This window comes from Geotrypetes seraphini, chromosome 2, assembly GCF_902459505.1.
Source record: "Geotrypetes seraphini chromosome 2, aGeoSer1.1, whole genome shotgun sequence".
In the NCBI taxonomy this organism is placed as follows: domain Eukaryota; kingdom Metazoa; phylum Chordata; class Amphibia; order Gymnophiona; family Dermophiidae; genus Geotrypetes; species Geotrypetes seraphini.
The window spans coordinates 478,342,563-478,358,057 of record NC_047085.1 but is presented as its reverse complement, the minus strand read 5'-3'; the positions used below and the strand labels follow the sequence as shown (position 1 = coordinate 478,358,057).

Genomic DNA, 15,495 nt, shown 5'->3' with positions numbered 1-15,495 from the left:
GGAGGGATCCCTCCTGTCTTCTCTCCCGGTGGACTCTGATAATTTTTTACCTCCCTTCCGCCTCCCCCGCGCACCTTTTTGAATCCCTGGTGGTCCAGCGGTGTATCGGGCAGGAGTGAGATTTCTGCACTCTTGCCTTACGCTGAGCCCCTCCTTGAAAGGCTGCCTCGAGTTCTCATGGCCCAGCGGTGTACTAGCTCTTGTTTCTACTACCTTTGTTAATACGTGTAATACATCTGGTCTGGAAAGGAAGCTCTGGAATGAGAGGGCATAGGATGAAGTTAAGAGGTGATAGGCTCAGGAGTAATCTAAGGAAATACTTTTTTACAGAAAGGGTGGTAGATGCATGAAACAGTCTCCCAGAAGAGGTGGTGGAGACAGAGACTGTTTCTGAATTCAAGAAAGCCTGGGATAGGCACGTGGGATCTCTTAGAGAGAGGAAGAGATAACGGTTACTGCAAATGGGCAGACCTGCATTTGGCCTTTATCAGCCATCATGTTTTTATGATGATATGATGACCAGCCTACCTGAACACTCACCTAACTTGGAACAACTCATCCAGACCATCTTCGACACCCTTCATTCACCCCCCCCCCCAATCAAAGGAATACAGCATAAAAAATACACGACATACTGTTTACGGTGTCAGGAAGCAGGGAGAGCTCAGAACTTGGTGGCGGTGGCATGGAGGCCTGTTCCCTGATTGCGGCAGCGGTGACTTGAGGGAGGGCAGGGAGAAAGAAAGACAAGGAAAGAAAGGGGGCAGGCAGAGAGATAGAAAGAAAGGGGGCAGGGAGACAAAAGGAAAGAAAGGGGGCATGGAGAGAGAAATACATACAGAAAGAAAGGGGGGCAGGGAGAAAGAAAGAAAGGGGAGGGAGGAGGGAGAGAGGAAGAAAAAGTTGGGGGAAGGAATGTGGTCTGGAGGAGAGGAAGCATACAGGAGGCTGAAAGAAGGGGAGAAATATTGGATGCACAGTCAGAAGAACAAAGTGCAACTAGAGACTTATGAAATCACCAGACAACAAAGGTAGGAAAAATGATTTTATTTTCTATTTAGTGATCAAAATGTTTCCATTATGAGAATTTATATCTGCTGTCTATATTTTGCACTATGGCCCCCTTTTACTAAACCGCAATAATGGTTTTTATCGCAGGGAGCCTATGAGCGTTGTGACAAACCCATGGCCAACTTTGTCCCTGTGATTAATAAAAGCAGAACACTGGTCAGGAGAGCTGATGAGGTTAAAAGTAATGATATAGAAATGGCTGACTACCTCTCAGACAGTGAGATAGAGCAGGAAGGGTATAAGCCTAAGGAAATTCAGCAGAATGTGCCATACCAGAGTAAATATACCAGAAAGCCTGTTAGGACTTTTACTGAGAAGTGGAGACCTGGTCCTGCAAGGTATTCACACTATCGTCAGCCTAGGAGAAACCAGCTTTATTTCCCTAGGAATTTTCAGCCACAGTAGGGGAGAGAGAGGAGAGATGGGAGAGACAGGAGAGGCAGGAGAAGCAAGGCAGAGGCACCAGTAGCAGTGTAACCAGGAAGGGGAGGGGAGGAGTCTTTCCCTTCCACCTCACAGCAGTGAAGACGTAGATATGGCTGAGGATTTGCCTAGCCTGAGACCAGCTGCTGAGAGCCTGATAGGAGCCAAGGCTATGGACACTGCTGAATTGCCTCTAGATGCCAGCTTTAACCCAGAGTGGATGGAGGTTAGTTCCTAAGCTAAAGGGAAGAAAGGAACCTGTCTGAGTAAACTGTGTTTGTGTGCTGGCTCTCTGCAAGCAGAGACCAGGTGACTCTCATCAAGGAGAGAAGGGAAAAAACCTCTCTCTTTCCGTGACTGTTCTGATGCTTTGTTTGCTGAAAAGCTGTAAATTTAAACCTGTGAAGTTTCTGTGGTAAAGCCTCTGCAACAATAGTACCTTGTCTAAAGCACCCTGCTGTGCTACATCTACAGAAAAGCTCAGCTGTTGCTGATAAGCCCTTTTAACCACCGGAGCTCTGAACGGAGCAAGAGTTGAGAGCTGGACACTATGCCCTGCAAGGTTAGCTGGGGACTGGGGGCTTCATCTCCAAAGTTTTGCTACTGTGTTTGCCTTCCATTTTTTGCAATTTTCTTTTCTTGTATGAATCTATTTTTCATGGCATTTCTGCTTACCTGAACCCTGGTGAAGAGGACTATCCTTAACCAGAGAAAGTCCAGGGGAATTGATTTAATTTCAAACTTGAACTTTGCAATTCAAGAATATATATCACTCACTTATTGTAATAGTCTTCTTTCATTGCTTGCTTGTTAATTCATATCAATTCTTCCCAAATTTATTCCATTGTTCTAATAATTCATCTTAATGTGACCTCAGCGGCTACACCTGGGGTTCATATACTTGAACTTTGGACATTTCTGACAACTGTGTGAACCATTTTTATTTTTACCTGATTTATGAATTTCATGGTTGTGGCTGACGGTGCTCATACCACTTACCAAATAAAGCCTAGAATTGAGAGTTTAACAATACCTGGACTGTGTTTCCCATTCTTGGTAAATTTATCTCAGTGTGGCATGGGCAGACTAGGCGGGAGCCTAGGACTGTTTTTATCTGTAAGGCCTTCCTCTTTCCTGAGGAAGCCATGCCGACAGGTCAGAGTAAAACACTGCTAAGCCGCCTGCAGGTCTAGGCTGTGTGACAGAGTCGAGAGCAGCGCGGGGCATTCAGCACAGCTCCCTGTGTTAAAAACTGCTATAACGGTTTAGTAAAAAGGGAGGGACTTACATTGGCTGTGTTGCATTATCCAGAACTGTAATTTTATGGTGGAAGAAAACTTTTACTCATTATTTGTCTATTTTCGTATAGTTGTTACTGAGGTGACATTGCATAAAGTCATCTGCCTTGACCTCTTTGAAAAAACCCTGGAATATAAATGATAATTAACATTTTCTCTGCGAACAGTGTGCTTTGTGTTTTTTAAATTGTATTGTTGGTAGATTATTATGACTTGGTTATTTTAAAAGTAGCTCGCAAGCCAAAAAGTATGGGCACCCCTGGTGTAGTGAGTCATAGAACATTTAGGAATGGTTCTTTATCAGCCTCTGTCATTGCTAATCAGTAAACCAAGTAGCAATTGGTCTGCTACTACTTCAGTACCTTTCCCCATGCTCTGAGCAGCTTTTTCTAGAAAACTGTTGAGCTGTTTCTCTAACAACAAGCAAGAGACAAGTCACGTAAACCATATTAGTAACCCCATTGAATTGCTATTATCATAGAATGAAATGGAGGAGTAGTCTACTGATTAGAGCAGCAATTTGAAGACCTTTTGACATTGCACAAGTCACTTCACCCTCTATTGCCTCACATATAACTTAGCTTGTAAATCTGTTTTGGTAGGAATATAACTTGAGCACCTGATTATAACTTGCTTTGAATTCAGATTTGGAAAAAAGTAGAGATTAAAATTTTTTTAAAAAATTCTTTATTCATTTTATAACTTACATCAAGTGTACAGTAAATATCAAACAATTATAATACAATATCACTTGAAAAATCTTCAATATCAAACACCAATAAGATTTAACCCCCACCCCTTCCCAAATTCATATATAACTAATATGTACCACCTAAAAATAATATCCTATGACATTCATATATATATTCTTAATGGAAAACCAAGAACCCCCCCCCCCACCCCAAATCCACATGTGTATTAAAATGATAGTGATTAAAATCTAAAATCCAAACCCAACAGGTAAATTGTTTCAATTTCTGTTTTAAATTTTAGGTTGGAGACTTGGAACCTACAATAATTCCTATACAGCTATCTGTGAAAGGCTGCCCAATCTATTTTCAAATGACAGGACCTCGACATGACGGTGAAGCCAAGATCAGGTAGTTATCAGGAATTTTCAGAACAGAACTTCAATCTATTCTCGGTAAGAACAGCCACATTTAGGAATAAAAACTTTTTAAAAGAGGTTCTTAGGATAGCTATATTAATTCAATGATCTTCATAGAAAAACTTTCAACCCCAAAACTATCTTTATAATAACTTAATAAAAGATGGCAGATAAAAATGAAAATGAGCCATCTAATCCACAGTTCTTCAACCGCCGGTCCGCGGACCGGTGCCGTTCCGCAAACAAAATCTTGCCGGTCCGCGAAGGATTCGGTCCCCGCCTCAACGAAAGGCCGGCGTCAGCTGACTTGCAACTTCCTGTTGCAGTCGCTGTGCCGGGACTCCTGCCTTCCACCGCGTTTTCTCCTGCCTTGTCTCCGCACCTCCAGACCAGCAGCGGCAGCTCTGTATGCTTTTAATTTCGGCACAGAGCTGCCCCTAATCAATAGTTTAGCGGGGTTTCATAAGGCAGCCTCGGGGCCTTTGCTAGGCCGGCCCACATCGCATCATCGAAGCGGGCCGGCTATCAAAGGCCCCGAGGCTGCCTCATGAAACCGCGCTAAACTATTGATTAGGGGCAGCTCTGAGCCGAAGTTAGAAGTACACAGAGCTGCCGCTGTTGGTCTAGACTCTTGGGCCGCTGAAGGAGGGCAAAGAGCAGCTGTCCTGGAGGTTTCCCTTCCTCTCGCCTTTGCAGGTCCCTTTTTTCCACCTTTTTTTTTTCCTTCAAACGGCAACGGGCCCCAGCATCGACATCAATCAAGTAAGTTCCACTGTTCCTTGCAAGCGGTTCTGCTCGGCCAAAGCTTCCCTTCTGACATGAGCCACCCTCAGGGGAAAGAAAGTGACCCGCAAAGGTGAGGGGAAGGGGGCAGATGATGGAAGTTGGGTGGGGGAGAGAGAGACGGGGCAGATGATGGAATGGAGGAGATGAGAGAGAGAGAAGGGGACAGATGATGGAAGTGAGAAGAAAGGAGAGAGAGCAGAAGGCAGATGGATGTCAGTTGAGAGGGGAGAGCAGATGCTGAATGGAAGTGGGGAAAGAACACATACTGGATGGAAGGAGGAGATAAATAAAGGGGGAAGAAAATAGTAAGATAATGGAGGGGTGAGGGAAAGGGGTGACAAGCTGTGCGTAGACACAGTGAAAAGAAGGAAACGGGACTAAATAGTAAGAAAGAATTTAATTTAGATGGAAGCAGAAAATAGAGAAGGAAGACCAGAGAAGAAAAGGGAAGAGAGAGCAGAGAATGATATCAGATCTGGGTGGAGGAAATGAGAAGAGAGATATGCTAAAAACCACAGGGGAGAGGGAAGGATAGAGATGCCAGACCATGAGGGGAACAGAAGGAAGATGATGGATGCCAGACCAAATTGGGGGTGGGGGGTGGGGGGGCAGGAGGAGAGATGGCAGGGAAAGACAGACAGTGAATGGAAGGGGCAAATGCTGGACTGTACCGGGCCATGGTACGCCCTCACCTGGAGTACTGCATCCAGCACTGGTCACCGTACATGAAGAAGGACACGGTACTACTCGAAAGGGTCCAGAGAAGAGCGACTAAAATGGTTAAGGGGCTGGAGGAGTTGCCGTACAGCGAAAGATTAGAGAAACTGGGCCTCTTCTCCCTTGAGCAGAGGAGATTGAGAGGGGACATGATAGAAACATTCAAGGTACTGAAGGGAATAGACTTAGTAGCTAAGGACAGGTTGTTCACCCTCTGCAAGGCAGGGAGAACGAGAGGGCACTCTCTAAAGTTGAAAGGGGATAGATTCCGTACAAACGTAAGGAAGTTCTGTGGTAGAAAGCTGGAACGCTCTTCCAGAGGCTGTTATAGGGGAAAACACCCTCCAAGGATTCAAGACAAAGTTAGACAAGTTCCTGCTGAACAAGAACGTGCGCTGTTAGGGCTAGTCTCCATTAGGGTGCTGGTCTTAGACCAGAGGGCCGCCGCGTGAGCGGACTGCTGGTCATGATGGACCTCTGGTCTGACCCAGCAGTGGCAATTCTTATGTTCTTAGGACAGACACTGGCTGGAAGAGAGTGAAAAGGCAATGAAAGCAGAAACCAGAGACGACTAAAGGTAGAAAAAAATTTTTTATTTCTATCTTGTGATTCAAATATATCAGATTTGAAATATGTATCTTGCTAGACATAATTGGGGAGTGCAAAGCCCAGGCAGTGCTTCTTTAGCTTCCAGCTGGCTTAGGGCTCTCTCTGACCAGGGGGCGGTTGCCCTAGTTCCACTCCCCTAATACCATTCCTGTCATGTGTGACTGTGGTATTCTGTTACTTGATATTTGTGTAGCATTCTGTAATAATTGGCTTATTCAGTTTTCTTGATAGTAGAGGGGATATATGTGAAGGGGAGGGGAGACAGGGGTTTTGTTGATCTTTGCTCTGTATTATTTGTATTTATAAAATGACAATTGTATAGAATATTGTTTCTTTTTATACTTTAATAAAATATGTTCAATATAAAATTATAACTATTTGAGGCTTGTGCGGATGGGATCAGATGGTTTGTGGGACCGAGCTCGCAGGGGACGGGGCGGCGATGGTTTTTAAAAAAAAATTTCAGTCTTAGTAGTTTGCCGGTCCACGAAATAATTATTTTATTTCCGCCGGTCCATAGGTGTAAAAAGGTTGAAGAACACTGATCTAATCTGCTTAATAAGGTTGTTAGGATCATAACTGCCTATTCTTTAAATTATCCTGTAATTAAGGAAGAAATTAAAGATTCTAACACCGATGTTGTTATCCATCTGGGAGCAAATGACCTGGCCAACAACTCCACACTTACAGCACAGAAAGCTTTTCAGGAGTTTGGTGAGGGCTTGAAACCTAATCTAATCTAATCTTTGGTTTACATACCGGGTCATCTCCCAGTGGAGCTCGACTCGATTCACATATAATTAAGACTAGAAAACATAGCTGGAAAGTGATGACCACAAACACTCGCTGTCCAAGCAACAAAGCTCATGACCACAAGTCCTGATGTTAGACGCAGACCTGGATATTGTTGCTATCACAGAGACGGTTCATTGACTCCCTTGGATGGGATGCAAACATACCAGGATATAATCTTTTTAGGAAAGAAAGAGAAGGTCAAAGAGGTGGAGTAGCTCTCTATGTAAAGATCGATATCCAAGTGAGTGAAATGCGGGAAACCTGGGGAGAGGAAGAAGCGATATTGATCGCTTTGAAAAGACATGATGAAACTTCTATTTACGTGGGTGTAGTCTACAGACCTCTGACTCAATTGCAGCAAATTGATAAAGATCTGATTGCAGATATCCAAAAGTTTGGAAAGAAAGAGGAGGTGCTGATGTTGGGTGACTTCAATCTGCCAGATGCCAACTGGAATGTTCCGTCTGCGGAATCGGAAAGAAGTAGGGAGATTGTGGATGCCTTTCAAGAGGCTCTGCTCAGACAAATAGTGATGGAACCCACGAGAGAAAAAGTGATACTGGATCTGGTCCTCACAAATGGGGAGAGTATTTCTAATGTTCGATTGGATGCCCACCTGGGAAATAGCAATCATCAAACGATTTGGTTTGATATAACAGCTAAAGTGGAGGGCGGACACACAAAACTCAAAGTCCTAGATTTCAAATGTACGGACTTTAGTAAAATGGGAGCGTACCTGAAGAAAGAGCTGTTAGGATGGGACGGCATAAAGGAAGTAGAAAAACAGTGGTCTAAGCTGAATGGAGCAATAAAAATGGCTACAGACCTTAAGTGAGGAAAATCAATAAAAACAAGAGAAGAAGGGAACCAAAATGGTTCTTTAAACTTGTTGCGGAGAAAATAAAGGCAAAAGAGCTAGCGTTCGTGAAATATACAAATACCCAAGAAGAGGAGTACAGAAAGGACTACCGGGTGAAACTTAAAGAAGCAAAGAGAGAGATACGTCTGGCGAAAGTGCAAGCGGAAGAGCAAATGGCTAGGAATGTAAAAAAGGGAGACAAAATCTTTTGCAGATATATTAGTGAAAGGAAGAAGAAAAATGGATTGCGAGACCTAAAGATGATATATATCGATATGTAGAGAGTGATGAGGAAAAAGCAAACATTAAACAAATACTTCTGTTCTGTGTTCACAGAAGAAGATCCTGGAGAAGGACTCAAATTGTCTGGCAAAGTTACACACGATAATGGAGTAGATACCGTGCCGTTCACTGAAGAAACTGTTTATAAACAACTTGAAAAATTGAAGGTGGACAAAGCGATAGGACCGGACGGGATCCATCCCAGGATTTTGAGGGAGCTCAGAGAGGTTCTGGCGGATCCTATTAAAGATTTGTTCAACAAATCTTTGGAGACAGGAGTGGTTCCTGGGGATTGGAGAGGAGCGGATGTAGTCCCTATTCACAAAATTGGTTGCAGAGATGAAGCGGGAAACTACAGGCCAGTAAGCCTAACCGGTTATTGGAAAAATAATGGAAGCATTGCTGAAAGAAAGGATAGTGAAATTCCTAGAATCAAATGGGTTACAGGATCCGAGGCAACATGGTTTTACTAAAGGTAAATCGTGCCAGATGAATCTGATTGAATTTTTTGATTGGGTGACTGGAGAATTGGAACAAGGGCATATGAGTAGTATAATGGGTACACCTCATGTCAAACTGATTGACAGGTGAGATAAGATAAGGATCGACCAATCAGCGTTCACTTCCGGGTTAAGCCCCGCCCATTGTCCCGCCTTAGTCTCCGCCCATAGCCCCGCCCCCACCCATGGCCCCGCCCTAGTCTCTGCCCATGGCCCCGCCCCTCCCATAGGAATGAATGGTGGTAGCCCCGCCCATGGCCACACCCCCCGCCCATGGCCCCACCCCACCCTTCACCTAAGCCCCGCCCCTCCCATAGGAATGAATGGTGGTAGCCCCACCCATGGCCACACCCCCCACCCATGGCCCCACCCCTCAAGCCCCGCCCCCGCCCCTGTCCCCACCCCTCAAGCCACGCCCCCACCCATGACCCCGCCCCCTCAAGCCCCACCCCCGGAAATGCACTTTTGATGACATCACCGGAAATGGGGGCGTGTTTAACCCCGAAAATACGCTTTCTGATGACATCACCGGAAATGGGAGTGCCTGCCCCCTACCGGAAATGCGCTTTTCTGATGACATAGGCGGAAATTGGGTAAATGACGCGGCGGAAATGCGCTTTTCTGAACACGTAGGCGGAAGTAGGGTAAATGACGCGGCAGAAATGCGCTTTTCTGAACACGTAGGCGGAAGTAGGGAAACAGACTCGGTCAAAACACCCACCCAGAAAAGAAGCGTCTTTATTTTAACAGTTTTTAGTTAAAAGACAGGGTTTAAGAGCTCACAGATAGAGCAGAGCACAAAACAAAAGGCATTCACAAAATCTTTCCTGCTTTTTAAAACAGAGTAGGGGCAGAAACAAACGAGAAAAAAAAAAAAAAAAAAGTTGCATTTGCTTTTAACACCCTTTTCAGTAGGAATTCTGAGCTAATGGTTAATGGGTCAGCTCCCCTATTGTCATGGTAACAGCTGATAAGACCCTTGCAACACCCCTCCCCCTGATAAAACCAAGGGGAGAGATGCAGAAGTGTGTTTAAACATGTCTGAACTTGTCCCGGCCCCTACTGTTGTCTTAACAATCTGAAAAAAAAAAAAAACACAAGGCAAAAGTCTTTATTGAAGCAAATTTATTATGATCCACATGCGGCAGGAAGCTATGGAGGCATTAACCCTCTACTTCAAGCGGCTAAAAAGAGTGATATAACAGTTCGGAGAAAAGATGTGGTGGATTGGGTCACCGGTCAAAACGCATACAATTTACACAGACCGGCTAGAATCCATTTTAAAAGAAATAAAACAACAGGCAGTGGCAAAGTGACTTAGTCAACATGTCAGCCTTTGCCCCCTTATAACAACGGTTACAAATACATCTTAACGGTAATAGATAACCTGTCAAAATATGCACGGGTCGTTTCTTTAAAAACAAAAACCGGTCGTGAAGTTACCGAAGCCTTTGAAACAATATTTAATTTAGGGCGTACATCTGAAAAACTTCAAACAGACAAGGGTAAAGAATTTTGTGACCCATAATGATGTTAAAGCAGCTGTAGTGGAAAGATTTAACAGGACTTTAAAATCCATAATACCTTTACTTACCAAGACGTCCTACAGGCTATGGTGTACATCCGTATGGGCACGCGTTTCCGGTTGCCGCGCGGCGGCACACGTACGGCACAAAGGAAACATAAGTTTAACCCCCACCCTGACAGGTAACACCCCCGGAAATACGCTTTCTGGTGACATCACAGGAAAAGGGAGTGCCTGCCCCGACAGGAAATGCGCTTTTCTGATGACATAGGCGGAAATTGGGTAAATGGAGCGACGGATATGCGCTTTTCTGAACACGTAGGCGGAAACAGACTTAGTCAAAACCCCCCCACCCGGAAATGAAGTGGGGTTTAAGAGCTCACAGATAGAGCAGAGCAGAAAACAAAAGGCATTCACAAAATATTTCCTGCTTTTTAAAACAGAGTAGGGGCAGAAACAAACGAGAAAAGTTGCATTAGCTTTTAACATCCTTTTCAGTAGGAATTCAATGTCTGTCACGAAGGCTCGTAGATTGAGTTACTTTCTTAAAGATCGTGATGTAGAAAAAGAGGGTTACCCAAAGACCGAAAAACTGTACGAATCAGACAAAGAAAATATGGATCCCTTTAACACGCAGGTAACTGAAAAAAGGCCTACCAAGAGGCCTCGTAACTTTCTTAAAGACTGTAATGCGGAGAAAGAGGGTTACTCACCGTCTGAAAAACCGATTGACTTGACGGCAGATACCGGGGAGCATACGCACGAATTAACAGATTCTGAAATACAAGAGTTTCCAGATGCTCAAAAGCTATATGATTCAGACATAGAAAATGAAGATGTAGGCTATGAACTACCAGAGGATAATGCTTCAGATATTGAATTTTATGAAGCCGCTGCTGAAGCCGAAGCAACAGACATGTTGGAAAAGCCAGGATCTTTCACGGTAAGAGAGAGAGAGAGAGACACACACGCACTTTTTATTACCAGTGGTCGTTGAAGGGGTTTATGAAGCTGTATGTGTTCATGTGTTTTAAAAAGGAAAATTTATTTCTGTATGTTTGTTTTTTTTTGTAGGGAAGTGGCGGATCTTCACGATCACAGAAACCTGTGGACAAGGCGTACAAGCCGATGATAAATCTATCATGTTTGTGTTTTTTCTGCTCGTTTCAAAGAGAACCGGCGGTGAATGTGCGTAAACCTGAAGATTCTTGTGATTATGGACTGTGGACAGGCATAGGCCTTTCCAAAACACCAACAGAACTTAAATCATTTATAAAGGTCATTGTATACTGCGTTCTAAATAAATGTCTGCAAGGCGTGAAGGATGAAGATTGTGGAGCCTGCTTAATACGTACTGGGGGGCAAAAACACCACGATTGCTTGATATGGGGACATAAGGAAATACAGCAGAAACTCAAAAAAACTTGTGACATGCTATGCCTAGGACGTGTGGTAAATGTAGTCACATTTGTAGGCTATAAAATGAAAATATTGATGCTTTGTAATGAAAGCATTAATATAATCATTGATTTAATCAGAGATATTAAAACCTCTATAAATGGGCCACGGCTACTCAACAGAATGGTCAATGTCATGAGAGATGGTACATATGTAGAGATTGTAAATGATTTAATCCGTGACACCGATTATAAATCATTCTTCAAAAGAAATGCTTTTTAAAACATGTTTTGTTTTTTATTCTCGGGATTGTGGGAAATACAATGTGTAATGGTATGTTTGTTTGTATAAAAGTTTAAACATTTTATTGTTGTAAAATAAAGATTTTCTTTAAAAAAAATAAAAAAATATAAAATGTGTGGTGTGTTTTAGAAATGTATTATCAACCCAAACTAAAACAATAGAAGGTGTGACAGGTTATAAGGAACTAGGTTCTAGACACGTAGGGGTCATTTTGGTGTCTAAATTGACTAACCAAGACAAACAAGTTCTATCAGAGGTCTTAGACATACAATAAAGCCTTTGTGAACGGATAACCTCTATAGAGGGGATTGTAAGTGTATAAAATAAACTATGAGAAGACCAGCAAGCATTCTGGTTTTTGTGGGTGCTACGCCGGGCCCCCAGATACATCAACTGCTAACATGGTGTGTAGAAAAGGGGCTTTTATTTTTGGTTTTAGGGATATCGTTTTTTCTTTCTCTGAATCTATCATTGCATTTAAAAACAGGAACGGGGATCTGATGGTAGAAATAAACTATCTCTTACCAGAAAAAGACAACGGATATTAAACAGTAAGTGACAAAAGTATTATATGGCACATATGTTGGTTTTTAAAAACAGCATGTACAAAACATTCTTTTTTCGTTATGATTAGACCAAGAAACGGCTGGAGAGCCCACATCTTCTACATCGACATGTTCTAACCAACAACCGGCTCCTTACCGGAAGCCAAAAGATAAACGAAATAGTAGGTATCCTGGTTTTGTAAGGAGACTAGGGTTAAAAGAAAATGTCATTACTTTTATAATGGTTGATGGGGAAAAAGTATTAACGGTTATGCTATGTTATAAATTGTAGATCGGGAAAATGTTAGAAAGTCACAAACAGACACCGTGAAGCCGACAGAAAAAGTTTAACAGCACAGAAGCACAGCCGGACAGCACAGAAGAAGGAGAATGTTATGAAGTTGATAATTATTCTGATAGCAGCAAAAAGTGTCAGAGGATGGTTCAAATAAGGGTGCATTAGGTCCTTCTGAAGATTCAGAACCAATCAACTATGTCCAATTTGTGAAAAGATGGGATCGTAAACTGGACAAGTTTCATGGTGTGCTTTATTCAGAAGAATTTCGTTTCATTAATTTAGACAGGATAACATCATTAAGTGATGCTCAAAATGCTATACGCCAAGGCACCCAACATATCCTGGACGATGTTAACAGCAGAGTATCGCCCGGTGACTACGTACAAGTGCACCTACATTCGTCACTTTTTCACAACTCCTTGTTTTCTGGTAAATTAAATCCCGAATCGCTAGATGCTGATGATTTCTTAGACCAGGTTGCTAAAATCCTTCAAAGTCACAGAGAAACACAGGTCTGTGATTTATACCTTGTTGTTGTACTTGTAATAAGAAACAAGGGTGGTGGGGGGTCGTAGGGTGTTAAAATCTATTTTGTTTAGCCAGATTTTGCAGAAAAAAGGATGTATTTAATAGATTTGAATAACACAGGTAATAACCTGTGTTTTGCCGGTAGCCTTACAACCCTTATATCCCCCCCCCCCCCCCGTAAAACTCACAGATGCTGAACTGTTAATAGGTGCTGAAAAGCTACATAATGATTTGGGGTGGTCGGTACATAAAAAAAGTCATGCTCGATGATGTAGCAACCATAGAACAACATTTAAAGATAAATATAAGAGTTGTGTTTTATACAAACTCTTGGTGTTGCTTTAAAACATCAGACCAGCCCATTTATCCAAAAAACGGTTTTCTTATCGCTACATGACGATCATTTCTACGGCATAACCGATGTCAAAAAATTCTATGGTGAGCGTAATTTCTGTACTTTTTGCCAGAAGCCCTATAGTCACGACCACTCCTGTACATTATGGTGCCGTCTTTGTTCGACACAGACATGTTTGAACAATGACGGTATACAGCAGAGGTGTCCTAACTGCAAGATGTGTTGTCGCTCTAAAGACTGTTTAGATAGACATACGCAGCTGGCGCAGAAAAAAGAAGTGGAGTGTTTATCTAAAACACTGTGTCTGAAATGTGAGTCCTATGTGAACGAAAAAACATAAATGTAAGGGTAGGATGTGTAAGCTATGCCGTGAACCCTTAAGCGGTGATGACATACACTTATGTTTTATGACACCCATCGATAAACTCAAAACATCTGAAAAGTATATTATTTACGATTGCGAGTGTATGCAGGAAACAGGCTGGCACATTCCTAATTACATATATGCCGAGGACTTGTACGATACAAGAAAATGGGAATTCAAGGGTCTAGAGTGTATTTTTGCTTTTATACAGGTTTTTTGTTTTTTTTTTTTGTGACAAAAAAAAAAAAAAAATTTAAAGACTATACCTTCATAGCCCATAATGCCAAAGGCTATGACGGGTGTTTTGTTCTTAGCCAACTGTTAAAGGAAAAGATGGACACAGATCTGTTGGTTCAAGGTGGTAAGCTTTTACAAATCACAGTAAAACCTTTAACTATTATAGCTAAAGGTTTTACTGTGATTTGTAAAAGCTTACCACCTTGAACCAACAGATCTGTGTCCATCTTTTCCTTTAACAGTTGGCTAAGAACAAAACACCCGTCATAGCCTTTGGCATTATGGGCTATGAAGGTATAGTCTTTAAATTTTTTTTTTTTTTTTTTTTGTCACCAAAAAAAAAAAAAAAAAAAAAAACCTGTATAAAAGCAAAAATACACTCTAGACCCTTGAATTCCCATTTTCTTGTATCGTACAAGTCCTCGGCATATATGTAATTAGGAATGTGCCAGCCTGTTTCCTGCATACACTCGCAATCGTAAATAATATACTTTTCAGATGTTTTGAGTTTATCGATGGGTGTCATAAAACATAAGTGTATGTCATCACCGCTTAAGGGTTCACGGCATAGCTTACACATCCTACCCTTACATTTATGTTTTTTCGTTCACATAGGACTCACATTTCAGACACAGTGTTTTAGATAAACACTCCACTTCTTTTTTCTGCGCCAGCTGCGTATGTCTATCTAAACAGTCTTTAGAGCGACAACACATCTTGCAGTTAGGACACCTCTGCTGTATACCGTCATTGTTCAAACATGTCTGTGTCGAACAAAGACGGCACCATAATGTACAGGAGTGGTCGTGACTATAGGGCTTCTGGCAAAAAGTACAGAAATTACGCTCACCATAGAATTTTTTGACATCGGTTATGCCGTAGAAATGATCGTCATGTAGCGATAAGAAAACCGTTTTTTGGATAAATGGGCTGGTCTGATGTTTTAAAGCAACACCAAGAGTTTGTATAAAACACAACTCTTATATTTATCTTTAAATGTTGTTCTATGGTTGCTACATCATCGAGCATGACTTTTTTTATGTACCGACCACCCCAAATCATTATGTAGCTTTTCAGCACCTATTAACAGTTCAGCATCTGTGAGTTTTACGGGGGGGGGGGGGGATATAAGGGTTGTAAGGCTACCGGCAAAACACAGGTTATTACCTGTGTTATTCAAATCTATTAAATACATCCTTTTTTCTGCAAAATCTGGCTAAACAAAATAGATTTTAACACCCTACGACCCCCCACCACCCTTGTTTCTTATTACAAGTACAACAACAAGGTATAAATCACAGACCTGTGTTTCTCTGTGACTTTGAAGGATTTTAGCAACCTGGTCTAAGAAATCATCAGCATCTAGCGATTCGGGATTTAATTTACCAGAAAACAAGGAGTTGTGAAAAAGTGACGAATGTAGGTGCACTTGTACGTAGTCACCGGGCGATACTCTGCTGTTAACATCGTCCAGGATATGTTGGGTGCCTTGGC

At 42.3% G+C, this 15,495-nt stretch overlaps 1 protein-coding gene across 3 annotated transcripts in view; it reads left to right on the top strand.

Moving 5' to 3' along the window:
• Window positions 1-15,495, top strand: part of DLEC1 (DLEC1 cilia and flagella associated protein) — a 386,841-nt gene that overhangs the window by 246,119 nt on the left and 125,227 nt on the right. For all 3 annotated transcript variants that reach the window (XM_033931738.1, XM_033931737.1, XM_033931739.1), the window contains one exon: window positions 3,786-3,892. In XM_033931738.1, the coding sequence (XP_033787629.1) occupies window positions 3,786-3,892 (107 nt within the window). The remainder of the gene's footprint in view (window positions 1-3,785; window positions 3,893-15,495) is intronic.